Source organism: Hermetia illucens, chromosome 5 (assembly GCF_905115235.1).
Source record: "Hermetia illucens chromosome 5, iHerIll2.2.curated.20191125, whole genome shotgun sequence".
NCBI lineage: Eukaryota > Metazoa > Arthropoda > Insecta > Diptera > Stratiomyidae > Hermetia > Hermetia illucens.
Window position 1 is genome coordinate 54,648,067 of NC_051853.1, and position 19,053 is coordinate 54,667,119.

At 42.7% G+C, this 19,053-nt stretch overlaps 2 protein-coding genes across 2 annotated transcripts in view; one reads left to right on the plus strand and one right to left on the minus strand.

The window, feature by feature from the left end:
- Nucleotides 1-19,053, plus strand: part of LOC119658419 (carbonic anhydrase-related protein 10) — a 180,170-nt gene that overhangs the window by 45,955 nt on the left and 115,162 nt on the right. The window lies entirely within an intron of this gene.
- On the minus strand, nucleotides 11,167-12,046 carry LOC119658420. The gene is made up of 2 exons (XM_038065815.1): nucleotides 11,808-12,046; nucleotides 11,167-11,750 (listed from the first exon to the last, which is right to left on the minus strand). The coding sequence occupies exons 1-2, from the start codon at nucleotides 11,853-11,855 to the stop codon at nucleotides 11,262-11,264; spliced, it is 537 nt and encodes a 178-aa protein (XP_037921743.1). The 5' UTR covers nucleotides 11,856-12,046; the 3' UTR covers nucleotides 11,167-11,261.

A 19,053-nucleotide genomic window follows, 5' to 3' on the forward strand; every position in this document is an offset into this window, starting at 1 on the left:
CACACAGCCATTTTCCCGATAAATACAAATCGGTAACTGGCTGCCAAAGACAATCACGCGTGTATTATGCATTCTCTTGATTTCCATTCATCGGTCCGCTCTTGATCTGACTTCATCCCACTCAGAGAATTGAAAGATTAATCTTTCTTCACTTAACTTGAAACCCACAGGCTGCCTTGCAAATAACTGCATGCAAGGGACTCGCTTTCCCTTTGCTGGCAAAGTAAGCGCGCTCTACGTTTTCCAGATAGATTTTCGAAGAAGTCTTCATTGGTCATACTGTCGATATGGAGGCCATCAATGCTATGTCCAGCAAGCGGCTCGTGATGACCTTTGCGGATGGCTTGGATTCGTCGCCTGTCTAATCCAAATTCCATCCGAATATCACGGCTAACCATGTCTACTATTCGCAATGGACTTGTAAGGTGGTCATCAGTACTAGCATACAGCTTGATGTCATCTGAGTACATCAAGTGTGTCAGCTAGCCACTCTTGGTTTTATAATGAACGTTATGAAATTAGGTAATTCCCGCAGCGCGGAAGGCTGGAAATATCTCCCACGGACTAATGGTCTCATTTATGCCATGTGCCAACTGTCTGTGAATACTGGTCAATTGCAAAATTCATGCGAGGAGTAGTGGCATGCGGTGATCCACTTGCCATTTTCACTCAGCATTCTAGGCGGGTACCCGTCTAAGTCCACCCCAATATTCTTCCGCTTCTGTCACCGAAAACTATACTGTCTGGATGCTCCGTTGGGATTCGATGGATGATCTGAAAACATTGCGCTGGTTCCTCTCGTTTGTTGAATTCTAGACACGCCTGGGATGACTTTCATCATGCTGTAGCAACCGGCTGTATACGACGAATTTCTGCTTTTGTGTATTCATAATTTTGACTACGAGTGAGTTACTGGCGATGGCATCCTTCTAATAAACCCTCTGCACTTCATTTTTCCTCAGCAGATAGTTTAGCTGGGTGGTGAAGAAGAGAGCTCCAGCGAGTACTGAGACCCTTGGCTGCAGGGCAGCGTGGTGTTGAGGATGCTACCGCCTCTGCCCTCAGCAATTTATTATTATTCTCGGCAATCACATTCACAACATTGTTGAAGTTGGCTTTAACCAAGCCGGCTTTATTGAACACTTTAATATTACTCATGCAATACACACCCGTTAGTTACTTGATAAGAAACAACGTTCGAGACACGACTCTTCTTGCATTACTGTAGGAAAAGTATTCGACTGAGTATCACACAAACTCCTCTGAATGGCTCAGATGCCAAATCTACGGCTTCTCTGTTCGCCCACCATCGAGAATCAACTCCATATATCGTATTGCCCCTATTGCGAAGTATTTAGAAACTTCCTTGATAGTATAATCACGTCATCAGCTCCACCGAGAGGTCTCAGGTTAAGTTCGTGAATAAAAAGAGTATAGTGCAGCATAGTCTTCGGTTCACAAGCGGGGTCGGCTCATCGTGATTAATTTTGCCATCTGGTTCCATCAAATACCTGCCCCGGATGTATTCGCTACTGTTGTTTTGGCCGGCCTTTTGTTCCCTTGCCATTTTCTTGGATGTTCAGACCAATCTTGGCAAGTGAATTCTCGTTGGCACGAATCACGTAACTCTACGATTGAAGACGCCTCTCTCGCAGTTTTTCCACGACCGGTGCAACTCCATATTGGTCGCGAAAATCCTCACTTCGGATGTAATCAAAACGTGGAACGCCACTAGTGCAACGCAAAACCTTTGCCTCCATTATCGAAAGACGTTGTTCATTGCTTTTTATAGTCGATCAACACTCAGAACCATAAAGAGCAACAGGACGGACGGCATTGGAATGCCACTTCAATCAGTTCGCGTTGAAGCGTGAAGCAATTTCATAACTCATTGGCTGACAGCACTCACCCGCGATATTTAAATCGCTCACTGACAGTGATTGTGCGTATTTCATGGGATCGGTCGTCAAAAAACTCAGTTTTATTCAGAGTCAATCTGAGAACGTGTTGCATGAGGCGATCATTCCATTTTTGGACAAGTTGCTCAAGTTCAGTTTTGCTATTATACACTAGAAAAACGTCACCTGCATAAAGTAGGGTATAGGGCACTGGACTTTGGATAAACCGTGGGACGGTGTCGATAACAAGAACAAAGAGCGCCTCTTGGTGAACACCAACAGAGACACCAAGCGGTTTTCATACACCCGTCACACTTCAAACTTTACCTTTTGAATCGTGGCCGAGCAATTGAACCTGGTCTATGAGCTCTTTTTGGATTAAGTGTTGTCGTAGAGCATACCAGATGAGTTCGTGTCAGGCTTGATTCACCGTTATTCCAACGATTTCGTAAATACGGTTGTCAAGAATGCGTTCAAAAATCTTCATAGTATGGCAAAGTAATCGGATCGGTCGGTAATTTGAACATTCTGCTGGACTACCTTTCTTTTTCCATATTGGAACCGTGGTGCTTTCTTGCCAGTCACATGGGTTTCTACCTCCCTGACTAACTCGATATGTTGGTTCTCAGCTTTTCGCTTTCCAGAGCTCAGATGCGATGTCGTCAGGTCCTGTTGCTTCCTCCATTTCACTCCTTTTATTACTCCCTTGACTTCAGTTGCGCTAACAGGTGGAACTGCCCCAAATGTCGGCAATAATTGTGCAAGTGGAGGATGAGCAAATTTTTCCGTTGAAATCTGGCCGAAATATTCTCACCATCTATCCTTCACGGCTCGACGGTCGGTAAGCAAAGTACCGTTCTGGTCATTAACGCAACAGAAGTGTTTAATATCTTGTGTGCTTTCGTTCCGGCTCGTAGCAAGTCGGTACAGATCTCTCTCGCCATCTCGAGTGTCTAGATTATCGTAAAAATTTTCGCAATGGACTGTTCGGGTGACAGCGATCGCTTTCTTTGCTTGACGGTTGGCATGCTTATAAATTGACAAATTGGTGAGCATTTTATCGTCGAGAAAGTTGTGATAGAAGCGTTTCTTTTCACGGACCTTAATTTCAACATCGTCATTCCAAAGCCAAGTATCTCGGTTGATGTACCGCTTACCTCGCTTGGTGAGCCCGAGATTTGTAGAGGCCGCTTTGTGGATCGTGTCTTTCATTTGGTTCCACGATTCTTCCACATTCGTAATGGGTGGTAATCGCGTAAGTGAAATCATTTCTTCTTTCTTTTCATGAAATCATCATCATCATCAACGGCGCAACAACCGGTATCCGGTCTAGGCCTGCCTTAATAAGGAACTCTAGACATCTCGGTTTTGCGCCGAGGTCCACCAATTCGATATTCCTAAAAGCTTTCTGGCGTCCTGACCTACGCCATCGCTCCATCTTAAGCAGGGTCTGCCTCGTCTTCTTTTTCTACCATAGATATTGCCCTTATAGACTTTCCGGGTGGGATCATCCTCATCCATGCGGATTAAAATGAAATCGCTAACATTTAAAGTGCGTCGGGCCAGTGCGTTTTACGGTGATTTCATTCACAGGACGCCATTCAATGATCGATGTTGCCGTGCGATGGTCTCATAGGGAACGGGCGTCTTATAAGAATATAATCGATTTGCGTTTTATTATTCCCACTATAAAGTATAAGAAGATGAGACCATCGTTTGACGAACCATAATTCATACGTTCAAGATCATGAGTGTCCGCAAAATCGATTATATGTTCGCCACTCTCATTGCGCTCTCCAAATCCCTGTCTCCCATGGCACCTGTGGCATCTGCCTTTTCACCCACATGACCAGTAAGATCGCCGGCAATGATGATGTAGTCATCAGCAGGGACGTTACAGATCTTTCCATCGAGAAGTTTCCAGGAGTCATCTTTCTCGGCATCATATTGACGTGTCTGTGGTGCGTTCGCGGTGAAGAAGTGGATAGTAGGATCAACTGATATAATGGTGAGCTTCATCACCATTTTGAGTGTGTGGGCTACCAAACTAAGGAAATTTATAGCCATTTTTTGGGTTTCGGGTTTCTTGTAGAGCGCAGTTATCCATGCACCTTTTCCGAAGGGCTGTTGCGACTTCTTAGGTCTTTCCAGTTAGGGTGTCAACATTTAGCGTGCAGATACGTATTTCTTTGCTCGAACTAATTTACTTACTTCCTGACGTCGTCCATGCGCCAAGAACCCTTGCCCATTTCTCAACAAGACTTGGGCCCTTCGTGCCACGTCGACTGAGGTGGACGCCTTAACCTTTTTCCGAGGCTTGTTACTCGACCCGACATTTCTAACGACATTAGATGCATTTTCTTGGTCGGTCTGTTTATCCGATAGTTTCAGTCAAGAATTGTTTTGCTTTAGGTATTATTTCAAGCATCATCTTGTGAAGGGCGATTACCATACACCCGAACCCCTACCCCAGCGTTCAAGCACATACTCTGGCTCATTTTAGATAATTAGAGGTTCGTTTGAGATATTTGGGTAGGACCAAATGATACGATGACTATTTTTATTCGGTTGACGAAAATTTAAAACAATAAAATTCTTGAAACAGGCTGATTTCTATGATTCTGCTCTAGCATGGAAACCCCAACCGTTCAATAAACTGAGTGCCACTTTAGGAAGGGGACGCTTCTTGCCAAAATCTCTGCTTAATTATAGCGTAGACCCACACAAAATAAAAATAAAAATAAAAATAAAATAGTAAATCATTACCAAAACCATATTTTAATCACTTTCTCCTTTAACAATTGTAAAAACTGATTTTAGGTCTAAAATTTGAACTTCCTTATTGGGAGGAAATATGCCCTTAAATATAGTTTTCGCTTCATAAGTTATATTTGGTCGGTAAAGTACACGCAATGGCAAATTTTCGTCAGAAATATGATAATTTTTTGCATAATAATATCCAGGACGAAGAGGACATTCTAGAGATTCGGCATTGCCAAATCTTACGATCCCCAGAACTACCGCATTTATAATCGGATTTGAAATCTTGCCTTTTACCAGTTTGCATATGTCACCTTTTTTCTGAAATATGACACCGCTTCTGTTGTTTTGAATATACACAACTTTACTTGACACTACAACTCCTGGGATAGGCTTTAAAATAGTCGCGTTATATTCTAGATACTTGTGTTCCCTCAAAGAATAGTTGAGAAATAAGTAAGTCGGGTTCGAGGTGAAATTCATGTAATTTATATGAATTTCGAATCCCTATAAATGAAACAAATTTGAGCTGTTATTCTTTGAAATGCTACAGAAATATCTACCATAATTGGAACAATGATTAACAAGAACAACGCCAAGCTATTTGACATCATATGCGGAAACAGATAGTTTCGAATCGCGATGAAATCTATTACTAATTTTAGACTTCTGGTTGATGTTGCAAAGACCAGAATAGTTCAATTCACTTTGAATTTTTTTTAAATGACTTCCATCAAATAACAATGACCCTAGTAGTTTAACATTAGTGAGTCTCTTCATGCCTGAACGGAAGATAAATGTAATCTAGCTCACATGCAACAAAGAGAAGCCAGTTGTGAGTGGCTCGGAAGGCTTACTTTGTTGAGTTTCAAAATGGCTGGCATCGAGTGATTGTGGGCATTTCCATTCCATTTCGCATTACCTTGACTCAAACTTAGTCTAATTTTAGTTTATCCTACTTAAACTAAGCTACTTAACAAAGTTAAGGCCGGTGAGTACTTCTTTTGATGGCTTTCCCGGCCACAGCTACAAATTGCTATTTTATCTTGATTTATTGTTTAAAAAAATTTGTTAGTTTAACCTCAAGGAATAGGTTTAGTAGCATTTCTACTCAAAGCTCCAATCATGCTCCCAACAAACAGATGTATGGGGATTCGAGAATTAGAAGGCATTGTAAAAACTGGACTCAGTTTTACCAATCACTCTTCTCCTCAAATTAATATATGAACAAATCTCATTAGAGCGATCAATGGCTACTAATACTGGTAATGCATTTAGAACTGCGCAGGATATCATGTTTCTTGCAAGGGTGATCTCCAGTTTTTTGCAGTGAGGCCAGCTTACAGTGAAAACTCTTTTGTTTCACCTAAGCCTACGACACTACAGATGCATAAGATGTACGCATCACCTATGGAATTCCTAGGTGGTTTCATTTGGATTTAGTGAAATTCCAAGCTTGAGGCACCAAATGTCAATAAAATCAAGGCACGTTGTATATTTCCGCACATCGATCCGAGATCTCGATCAACAACTAACAAAGCTAAGTTATCTGCATGAGCTGAGCACGGGGGAGTATTCCATAGTAGTAAATGGATCAATATATTCCACAGAAGTTGATAGCATACTTCTGGGGGCAACTTTTCTTTGCTTCTGTTGTTAGGTGGCGATCAACACCCACTTCTGCACATAGCATAGATCCACTCGTTTAAATTTTCATTGACATCATGCTCTCTGGCGGCATCACAAAGTTTTTGGAAAGCTGCAGCCTCGTCAATATCTAGGAACACCCCCATCGTGTGCGCACCTTTCAGAGTTGCGTATTTTTTCTTTAAAACCAAAGAGTGAAGAGCGAACTCACAGGACTTTTCGCGCTAGTAAGCATTATGGTTTCCATTTAATATGTGCGACCTTAGCGTTTTCTCGCGAATGTGGCGCTCAGTCAATTTATCTAGTCACTCAAGTAAAAATGATGAAGCTGCCTTGTCAAAAGTACATTGGATTTAAATAGCCATTTTTCATTTCTTTCTCCACTAGCCATAAAGTCCACTTTAACCTTCTGCCAAGAGATTCGTAACCCAGAGAAAGACATCCTTGAAGTCGCTCTGAGTGATCTATATCCTTCTTTACCATCGTTGCATCCCATCGATGCTAGGAATTTTATAGTGTTCAAAGGACAGTATAGAAGTTCTCACTTTCTCATTGAAACTTTTGAAAGGTTTGCAGAAAATACCAACTCTCTCTACCATCTGTTATCTCGGATTGTGTACTTGAAGAAGACTGACCGTAAACACTCAACCCCGGAGTTCATGAAGATTCTCCTCGGTTTTCTAAGATAGTCCAACCTGGTCGACTCATCCCTTTGAAGAGTTCTGCAAGTCTTGAAGTCTCTCTTTCACCTTCCTGATCCTGACAATATGTACTAAAGGAATGCTTTAAAAATGTTTTGAAAAAAAAAACATTTTTTTTAAGCTAAACCTCCCTGAGAAAGAGGAGAACCGGTCCTCAAAATATTGATTATAAAAAATAAAAAAATATTTGGGAATTTCAGGAAACTTTAGCTCTTAGTCCTTAGCTACGTAATTCACGCTTCCCTTGCTAAGAATGGTCTGAACACCGAAGTTGTTGGGAAAAGAATAAAAGACCGGCCGAAGTGAAAGTAGCTGGATACGCTGGATGGTGATCTGAAAGCGGCTGGATACAGATCACGCTTTTCCAGAAACAAATGCGCAACCCGTTAAGATGATTCCACCCTTACGAACGGGATAAAAGCTGAAGAAGAAGAAGGAAAATTAATGATGTAGAACCTGCCTGGCTAATTTCTCGGTTTCTCTGTTCTACCGCTCTTGCTTCAAATAATAGGACAAGTTTCTTCAAAACACTCTACAAGTGTGCGACTCATTGATTCCAGTTGATTTTCTATAGTCAAAGAGCATAGCGAATCACTTTTTCCAGGGCCAGGTTTAAAGGGCTGCGCGATAGAGCATCTTCTTGCCTTAGACCGATGTTGATGACAAATTGTTTCAAGACTGATCCTGCTGCTTTTATCTGGCCTCCCACATTCGTCAGGACCAGTCTTGTCAGTTTCGGCAGGATACCGAAGCCTTTCATTACCGTGTGCAGGTGAAACCAGAAGCTACCTTGATGTCGCTTAAAAGATGAAAGGTGGTGCCACTGATGGCCATATTCCAACAGTTTTGCCATCCTGGACGCTGAGAAAATCTGATTTGCTACAGATTTGCCTGGAGTGAAGCCTCTTCGATGATGTTCTGGACGTATAGGGCTATATAACCCAGCAAGATATCGAAGAATATCTTACAGATGGTACCAAGCAACGTGATACCTCTGTGATCTCTACACTGCGTGACATCTTCCCTTTTATATAAGGGACAGATAGTGACTCTATGCCAGTCATCAGGCATTAATTCACTTGAGTGTAAGCTGATGAATCCTATCTAGGGTCGAAAATCACAACCGATAACAACTACGATGATGAAATCCATGCACGGTTGTTGTCAGCCAACAGAGCCTATTTCAGCTTACAAAGACTGTTCCGCTCGAAACGTCTCACCATAGGGTCAAAGTCCTTACTGTACAAGACTATGATCTTGCCAGTGCTCATGTATTCCTCGGAAACTTGGGTTCTTAGCAAGGAAAATTGTGAACTCTTGGCCGCGATCGAGAGAAGAATCCTCCGAAGAATTTTTGGCCCCCTACATGAGGATGGACGATTCCGTAGCCTACACAATGACGAAATCTATGAGCGATACCATGACTGCCCGGTTGTGGATAAAATCCGGCTCAATAGGTTACGGTGGGCGGGTCACTTAATCCGTATGGATGAGGATGATCCAGCCCGGAAAGTCTATAAGGGCAATATCTATGGTGGAAAAAGAAGACGAGGCAGACCCTGCCTAAAATGGAGCGATGGCGTAGGTCAGGACCCCAGACAGCTTTTAGGGATATCGAATTGGTGGACCTCGGCGCAAAACCGGGATGTCTGGAGTTCCTTATTAAGGTAGGCCTAGACCGGATACCGGTTGTTTCGTCGTTGATGATGATGATGTTTTAAGGAGGGCTGTGTTGTGGATGGTTTCAGTGTTTACTTTCACCTGATTGTCAAAGGGAATAATAAGGTGAGATGTTGTTCGAACCCAGCGCACTATGGATAGACCCGCGTTTGTTCGTGGACCGCTTTCAACATTTGGTGCGCCACTGCTTGTTGGCTAATTAGCAGTTATCGTTATAAAAAAGTTGTGGGAGCCAACATACTCTCCGAATACTGACTCCATTGATACTTGGCTATTAAAATCCCCAAATATGATTTTGATATCAGGGCAAGCTTCGAAAGTTCGTTCTACTGCCTCGTAGAAGGTATCTTTCCCCAACTTTGTAGTCTCCTCAGTGTGGACTTGAATGTTAATGCGGATCATATTTCACAGTTTTTCCATGGTGTTTTCAAAGACAATAATAACTGGTTTTATTTTTAGGTGAATAAAAACGTACTGCGAGCGCATGGTGTATTGGGAGCTTACTATAACACAATATATGGTGGAGAAATTCTTTTCAAGTAAAGCAGCTCCTGTTCAACGCATGTCTTGTGACGCTCTTAAGTTAATCTTATATTGGGACAGATTATCGGGTAACTGCTGAGCAGCATTCGACCACTCCAAAAAGCACATGTTTCATGAGAAAATGCGAAAATCGTTACTCCGTTTTCGTCGCCGGATTTGTTCTTGTGAAATCCATCCAGTCCGCGGTTCTTTTCGTAGATTAGTTGTTTTCCATGTTGGCTTGTCAACCCCATCGAATCCCCAACCTGGACAGTTCATACAATTTGTTTCGTTTTTAGGTTCCAGAGGCTTGCCTTCATCCTTCTCCGTCTGCAGCTTTTCGTTATGAAAGAACTCCCAGCCATTACCAAGTGGAGGTGGATATAGTGTTTGGTAGAGGAGCAAACGCATTAAATTCTAAGCAACGGTGATCTGAGAGTAAGTGCAGGACTCTTCAGTCTCTTATAAACTCTAACAACTTTGAAGTACCGAATATTAGACAGCTTCTCTCTTCCAGGGTTATACATGTTACTGCCCCCAAAAAGTAGACTGAGTGTTCGTGTCGAAACCTATAAAGAGTTCAAGGCTATTCGTTTTAGCAAGCTCTGGCCAAGCTCTGGTCAATAAGGCGGATTTGCGCTCAATATAATTCGTAGTCATGTCGGGTTCTACGAATTATATAAAGGAGCACGCAACATCTGCGGGCTGCTACGGTCACGCTGCTCCCAGGGCAGAGGTGAGGCAGCGTCTGATGATTTGCCCCTGCCCTGGTAAGAAACCGTAAAGCCGCAATCGCTTCACTTTTTTGAGTTCAAGGCTACTTGGTTTTCAATATACTGCGGAATTCCTTAGTTCTTGTGTTAGCAGAGGATACAAATAATTATAGGTAAATAAGTGGAGGCAATTATGACGTTTTCAATGTTGCCACTGACCTGGTATTGTAAGATGATCGCAATTAGTTGCTTAGAACAGATTTGTCTCAGCGTGGTTGCCTCTAACAATTTTGAAATCAGGTCATAGTCTCTCGGTCTTGAGGATCTGTCATCGAAGATCCTAGCCTCGGTTCCCGATCCAATACCACAGATTTAAAAAAAAATCGAAACCGTGGCTCTTGTACTAGAAATATACAAGTCTTGCAACTTTGCCAGTCTGGCTGCCAGAAGATAGGAAGAGACTTTGGCATGCTGGAGGTAAATTTGACCAGCACTTATATTTGCAACAACAACATTTGCATACGAAGATGTAATGTAAGGCCGTCATTAACTGAAGAGTCTGCTGCATCCAATGTGACTCTCCCCGGGGCTACCAGTTTGTTTCCACCTTTTGCCGAAAATTCCATTTTCTTACTTTTTTCTCGGGATATTACCACATTTGGTTTTAACAGAAACCCCCATGTCTTATTCTTGAGTAGGTTCGCTTTCTTTTGCAGTACCTTCCGCTGTCGTGAACTGGGAGCCATTCTAGGTTCCGGTGTCCGGACTGCACGAATCTGCTTTCGCATATTAATATTAGACTAGTTGCATTTCCATCATGAGCTCCCCTTTCTCCCTCTCTTCCAGGGAAAGGGGAAAGAGGAGGTTCTGACAGGCAAGACTTAGCCTATAGTCTCCTCTCCTTTGCATCTGAAGTTTCCTTAGGCCACACCTTACTCTCCCATTTTGTAGCAGAATTATGCAACAGTGCAACCGCCAGATTAGTCGTGGTCAAGTTTCCAGTTCCTCTCATTATTGAAGTGGCTGTACTCTCCTTTCTGGCTGGCCGTGCCAAAAACACTGAAAACACGTGGTAACCGAATATGGTGAGCCTAAGGAAGCTTTTGAAGGGGTAGTTTTTACCTGACTGGTGTGCTGTTTCTATGTTCATTCCTGCTGATGAACAATTGTTAATCTGAGTTGGGTTGGAGGTGAGTGTGATTTGAAAGGTAGGAAGGTAGTCCTAATATATCAATTACTAATCACTCACCTCGTAGTGGGTACGTTTATTGTCAATGAGAGATCCATAAATCAACAACAAAACTTAACACTTGCACATACGAATCAATTTTTTCCACATGTTAATCATTTCTTCCCTTCACAATTGTAAAAACTGACATTATATCTAAAATCTGCACTTCTTTCTTGGGAGGAAATATACCGTTGAAAGTAGTTTTCGTTTCATAACTTATATTTTGTCGGTAAAGCATATGCAATGGCAAATTTTCAGAAGGAATATGATAATTTTCTCCATAGTAAGATCCAGGACAAAGAGAGCATTCTAGCGATTTAGTATTGGCTAATCTTATGATTCCTAGAAGTACTGCATTTATGATCGGATTTGAAATCTTGCCTTTTATCAACTTGCACACATCCACTCGCTTCTGGAATATGATTCCGCTTCTATTATTTTGGATATACACAATTTTACTTGACACTATTATTCCAGGGATAGGCTTCAACAGAGTCACGTTATATCCTAAGTACTTGTGGTGTCTCAGGGAATAGTTGAGAAGAAGGTAACTCGGGTTCGGGGTAAAATTCAACGACGCTATCCGGAGGTCATATCCCTACACATTAAAAAAAAAATCAGTTTTTATTTTATGAAATGCTACAGAAATATTTACCATGACTGGAACAATTGCAAACAAGAATAAAACCAAGCTACCCAGCATTATGTGCTAAAACCAAAAATTTCTAAACCGCGATCGAAGCTATTACTGAGTTCACATTCTTAGAATTCTGACTAATGTTTCAAAGACCAGATTAACCCAATTAGCCTTGATTTTTTTTAAATAGCTTCCATCAAATAACAATAACGCCAGTAATTTGACACTACTTAGTTTCTTCATGCTTGACAGCAAGATAAATATATTCCAGCACACATGTAACAAGGGAAACGCAGCAGTGAGTGGCGCAGCTCATCTGCGCATTGGGTTTGAAAATGGCTAATATTGAGTAGATGTGGGTATTGCAGTGTCTTTCGATTTCATTTGATTTCACGCTAGCTTAAGCCAAATTTAGCCTAATTCTAGTCTATAACAGATTCCAAAACCAACCTTTTATTTCGATTTATTATCAAGAGAATTCATTTAACAACTTTGTAATGACTTATATGATTAGTAGTCGGAGACGACCAAGAGGAGAGAGCTATCCCACAACCTAAAAAAAGTTGGTAAAATTGACCGTGGAGGTCCGTCCTAAAATATCGAAGCTTCACGACAGCGTTCCGTCAACAGGCACTTACTTGGCTCTATATTAGCCTGGCTCGGGAATGTGGAGGTCCCTTGAACATTTCAGCCACTTATTTCACGTGCTTGGTTCCCCAGCAAAACCTGAAAAGCAAACAAGTATGGGACAACATCCGAACCTAGTGAAAGGTCGACTGGCAAGCTAAACCTGGAAGTTAAACATGAATGCCACGATTGACAAGGAAGTTCCTCGACGGGTCACACCCTCAATCAATACTTCCCATGCTTCAGATGGACAATGAGGCGCGACCTTTAAGGTCCGTGTCCTGCCCTGGCGTCCTCATATTGGAGGGTCCACTTATTTTGTGGTGTGCAATGTGATTCCTACGGCTCAGAGTGAATAATGTGAAGTCCTCAAATCAAAGGGATTTAGTCCCTCTTCATATTAGTATATTCAAGAAAAAAATAAAATAATAAAATGAGATAGATGAAAGTTATAAAAATCCGCCATGACCAGTCGCAAGCCTGATCGAAAAGGGAGCTGGGATGAATAGCTTCAGTCTCAATGGCTTTCGGCACCGCAATGTCTCAGGAGGTGACCTGGAAGTTTCCAAATACATTAAATGTATACAGTAGTAGTAGTACGTAGTGGACAGTAAAGCGCCGAAACCGCGTACCGCGGCGCGATTCGACGTCTAGACGCGACGATGGCGAGAAGCAAGGCTCTACTTGCTTTAGATGTTTCACCACAATCTGTGGTGACTACTTCAGCAGGTTCGCGTAGGTAGCGAATGAAATAGAGTGCACTTCTTCATCATCCGCTCCCATTACAAGAAAACAATATGCACGTGACTGCACTGGCCTTAGACGAATACTGCTTTATTAGCGGCAGTTACGCAATCCTGGCCATCATCAGCGTGCGTGTTCAACGTGAGGCCATCGCGGAAACTGGTGACCAAATATCAATGGGAGACTGTGGAATAAACCACACCACGCCGTACTGCGGGCAATAGATTTAGTACTCGCAGAAACACTCTTCTTCAACGTCCAGCTAAAGCTTCTACTGAATGGGACGAATTCCAAAGAAAATGGATGAGATTTTCGGAAATGGGTCCTTTGCATAGACCAGATATTCCTAGGCTCTATGCGTGTCCTGCAACTCCTAGAATTCTATCCCAAATGAATGATGAGATTGCGTGGCGGCCGTATGCTGATATGTCGTTGCTACAATTACAATCACTGGTGTTTTCGGGTAGAGTTACGGTTATCAGATTGGACGGTTAGAAGATTCGCTTTTGCGTTATTAGGGACGATCTATCATCAAAAATTCGTCTGGAACGTTGGCGGGACACACTAAGGTAGAACAGTGCCAAGCCGATTCAAATCAACACAGGCAATGCCAGCAGACGAGTGAAAAATAAAGGACAAAGGGCTGACTGGAACTATGTCATCCCCAGTGAGACACCCGTAGTTGAAATTCTGGACACACTAAACCGGAGGCTTTCTATCCTATGCAGTCAGTTACGACGGTATGGCGGAAGTCCTTCCACACTTATTCAGAATCCAACGTATGCGAGGAATTAGCGGATTTTTTCAGACCTCTCGACGAATCCCAACAGGGCGTCCAGACAGCACAGTTTTCGGTGACTGAAGCTAAATAATATTGGGTTCGACGAACCATAAACATCTCGGATAGAGTGCAGAATTTTTTATGTCAAAAATTTACCAGTATACACAGTCGGTTGGCATATAGCATAAATCAGGCCATTAGTTGGTCTGAAGAATTTTCACCGTTCCTAACTGCGGGAATTACACACCTTATCCCCCAAAAGAACACAGTGCAGGATGCCGCAGACACAAGCCCCATTACTTGTTTAACAACCTTCTACAAACTCATAACGTCCATTATTAGTGGAAGGGTCAATGCACACCTCGAGACCCACAACATTCTGTTCGAGGAACGATCGATGTCCTACATATTTCCCGTATTGATCACAAACTAATAAAGTTTTTGGCGACGTTCTGGAGCGTGTTAGTGCGTGCAGCTGAGGGTGCTAATATCTCAGAGCCTATCCGCGTTCGGAGAGACATTTTCCAAGGGGATCCATAAAGGCATCTTTGGCTTTGTACGGCATTAAACTCCTTTCATGGCTACTAAACGATGCTGGAGGACATGGTTTCGCAATCAAATATGGCCTACGTGTTAAGCGGCGGATACGGATTTCTATTTCCAAATTTCGAATGCATCGCTCAAATTCTGGCGGGGAGTTCATGAACCTGCCTCAGTACATCATAATCAAGGGCGTTGTTAACGCTGTCGCACCATATCACCGCGAAATCGATTCGTAACTCCTCTGATGGGTGGAGTCAGACCAAGGGCAGAATGACGAATGGAAATGGAATTTAATATACTGTAATTATATGAAATGCCTCTGGCAGCCACTTGTCTATCTACATTTATTGAACAGAAGGCTGGGTACTGGGACCCCTTCTCTGAGGCGGAGGGATTTATGCGTGCCATTTACGGCGCCCGAGTTTACTAAAAGCTCATATATGTGGTTCGGCATTAGAGACGTTGGACCATCTTATTTCTGGCTCTATTTTTATGGAACCTGTCCAACACACATTCTGATCACGGGAACATGACTGGTTTACAGGTACAAGCCGCTGGGAATACTCGCTAGTTTTTACCTACAGCCTATATTGGGAACTGATCGCCATACACCACACAACAAGCCTGACGTGCTGTTAGTTGGCAGGACAGGTTACTCCGTGTATATTATTGATGTTGTTTGCTCCAGTAATAGCAACATTGAAAGGAAATACGAGGAGAGGAAGGTAAACTATGAGCCAGTAACTCGGGAAATCAAAGCAATTTGGCGTCTGGACAAGCCAGTTGTAGTTCGCATAATATTGTCAAGTATAGGTATTGTATCTAAATCGCTCACGGCTTCCCTTGATATTCTGGGACTTTCAAACAGTCTGGTTCAAACTGTACAAAATCGTCTGAGTTCAAATGCTTGGAAGAATGTTTGCACCAATCCAGCCTATACCGATATTCAGGTAACGTTATCAGCACCTATCGGCAACGATATATAGAAAATTGGCGTGGAGTTGCTACCAGGTATTGCTGAAATTTGGTCTACTGAAACGTCCCCGATGTGCGTGTTAGGGTACTCGGACTTCACTGGTAATGAGGAAGCAGACATCCTGGATCTGATGGTCTCAGCTATATGCGGATGCAGAGGAGAAATAATAGAATATAAAGATATTAGCAGAAGATTGAATACCTTTCATCCAGAACTAAAGGGAATATAACACTTTATTCCTTTTCAAGTCCGCATCTTTATATAATCAGTAAACATATACAGTCCTTATAGTATCGCAGCATCAGTTTTGACTCTTATCCTCCAATTTAATCAACATAAGTTTTTATATAGAACAATTTGATGTTTTGGGAACATCGACTAGTGGATGAAAATATTGGCTCTTCTGCTTATCCGAGAAAAGTTTTTCTTGGAAAACGGAGCTTTTTCTTCCAACGAACATCTTGAGCATCAGCAACCCTTTTTCTAATGAAGTTACGTCAGCATCATAAACCGTCAATGCATCCCCAAACAAATACCGTGTGCCGTGTGTAAATCAACTCACATATCTTTTGCCAACGGAAATGAAAATTTACCGAATCTGGATTTTCCTATGGTGTTCCGAAGTTGGAAACTATGCCGTCCAAGGAATCAAGACTCTCCCGGATTTGTTAAGTTTGGTACTCGGCTGCTCGGAAAGGTTTCGCTTCGATTGCGTTCAGTGGGATAATTCGAAGCAGCCGCCAATATTGTGTCGTGATAACCATCAGTTATCTTTCGTGTGTTTCCTATTCGAAAAAGAGGCGCGCGTCCCGGAACAATGGTCGCGTTGTAGAACACGAAGACGTCTCGAACGACACTTGTTTCTATATCATGTCCCATACCTCATACAAGAACCGTGGATTGTTGGTGGGGTAGTCAGAGGCCTAAACTTCCAACATACTGACCTGTTGTATACGAATGAAAGTGATCGACCCCGCACCTGCATGGTAGTCTCAAAAGTCTTCCAGTATAATTTGGTTAACGACCTATGTGATGGCGACACCACATCGGCTAAACTAACCATGAAAAGTCAACAGGGAGATAAAGTGCTTTGTATATTTCCCCTATGACGCAGAAGACAAAGCTATCCAATATGCGAAAAGTAGAGGCATGAGGGTAATAGCAGGAACGTTCATCAAAGCTATTCAATATGCCAAAAATAGAGGCATGGGTAATAGCAGGATGTGATGTCAACGCTCATCACATATGCTGGGGAAGTTCGAACATCAATGCAGGAGGATCGAAACAACTGAAGTATCTAGTAGAAACCGATTTGCACATCCTTAATTTGCTAATAAACACACTTTCTTCAACGTGGTCAGGCGAGTGGTCATCAACATCACGGTACATCCCCTGGCATTGCAGCTCTGGTCGGAGAGTGAAGAGTATCAAACCATATCAAACTCTCGGACCACAGACGCATTGATTTCGTAATGGGCATGGATTCACTTCCACCCACTCCATTTCCAAATCCGCGGAAGCCATATTGAGTGATATATAAAATGGCATTGGGCGCTCGAGTCACGATCCCTGGGAAGCGCATCAAATCCCTTGATGGAATTGAGAAGACAAACACAACTAGCATGAGAGAGACTTTCGAAGAAAGCTGTCCATTCAAGATGCCAAACAAGCCACCATGGTGGAACTTGGATTTGGCAAAACAGAGGGGAACGACAAGGATGCTCCCAACCGTGCTTTGAAGTGTGATTCAAACGTTAGTTGGAATCGTTATAAAGAGGCACACAAGGCTCTAAAGAAAAAACATAAGATTGGCTAAACGATCATCATGGAGACGCTTTTGCGAAGAGACTAACTCTCTTAAGGTAACCTCAAAGCTGAAGCGGATTCTGGTTAAAGAACGTAGCCAGAAACTGGATTATTTACGTTTACAGAACGGGAGGTACACAGAAAGCGATGAACAAACGGCAAACCGTTTGCTTGAAGTGCACTTCCCAGGCAGCATCCAAAATCTAATCGCGGGGCCAACAGGTGCATACAGCCCTCAACCGTGAGACTGGAATTTGGCATGCAAAATAGTATCACTGGAGCGAGAATGGACATTTAACTCGTTCCATAGATACAAGTCTGCAGGTCCAGATGACATCATCCCTGCGCTAGTAATAGAGGAAATGGTTGGCCTGGGTCTACATATTCGGAATATATAACGCGCATGCCTAGCACATACTTATATTCCAATTAACTGGCGTGATGCGAAGGTGTTATTCATTCCTAAACCAGGGAAACCCATCTACACAGACGCAAAAAGCTTCCGACCGATCAGTCTAACATCTTTTCTAGACTAGTAGACCGTTTTATGAGGAAAACACACATTCCTAAGCGTCCACTTCACCATAGACAACATGCCTCCAGAAAGGCAAATCTACTCAGACAGCACTCCATGAACTTACAGCAAAAATTGAAAGGGCGATGTCCGAAAAAGAATACGCCTTAGGCGCATTCATGAACAATTTGTGATGCGGCAAGACAACATGGAATCGAACCCCTGCTAATCAGTTGGATATTTCACATGCTAGAGTGGAGAAAAATCCACATATCGGTCAATAGAAGTCTTTTGAAGCAGCATGTCTTTGGAGCTACCCAAAGGGAGGGGTTCTCTTTCCACTGTTATCGCTCTTGATAATAGATACCCTGCTATGGCTCCTGGAGGACAAAAACTCTTCCCGCAACCATTTGCGGACGACCTAGCCGTAATACCGGCAAGTTTGCAGACACAGTATGCGACCGTTCGAATGCAACTCTGCATGAAATCCACAGTCGGTGCCTCCGCAATGGACTCACGCTAGGAAGACTGGACAAGATATGTTCACTAGGAACGTCAGGGTAGCTATACGCTACCCACCTTAGCAGGGGCGGAATTTTAGCTGGCACAAACAGTCAAGTATTTAGGAGTACATTTCGACTCCAAGTTACCGTGGAAGCACCATATCCAGGAACAATACCAAACCCTGCATATTGCTCTGGTGTTGTAAGAATGCAATAGGTAAGACCTAGGGACTTCCCCAAAAATGGATATACTGGATGTATATAGCCATAATAAAGCCCATTTTGATGTATGCATGCATCGTCTGGTAGCCAAGACTGAACTTCGCTAACAGCGGGAAACGCAGATTCAGAGGCTTGGTTGCCTAAGTATTACTGGAGCAATGAGTACTACGCGGCTGTGGCACTTGACGCTATTCTAAATCTACCCCCATTCATTTGGATTTGAAACGGAAAGCAGCCACTGACGCATATAGACTCGAAGTTCCTTGACAAACATCCGGTAGCCTTGATGCCGTTCGATCATATGGTTTTCAGATTTGTTTTTGAGAAGACATACACTGTCGTAATCACCAAAAGAGAAGAATGGTCGATAAATGTCCATGGGTTTTTTTCAGATTACAGACTTAATAATCTTCACTGACGGGTCAGTCATGGAGACTGGATCGGTCGCAGGGGTGCTCTCGGGGAATCCAATTATAGAACTAACCCGACCCCTCGGAAAAATGACAACCATATTCCAGACGGAGATATTTGCCATTTCATTGGCAGCA

Excerpts from the sequence above, each read along its gene's own strand:
- LOC119658420 (XM_038065815.1), bottom strand. The coding sequence starts at position 11,855 with ATGCTGGGTAGCTTGGTTTTATTCTTGTTTGCAATTGTTCCAGTCATG. Across the intron at positions 11,751-11,807 it reads TTGCAATTGTTCCAGTCATG|GGATATGACCTCCGGATAGC; the intron begins GTAAATATTTCT and ends TTTAATGTGTAG.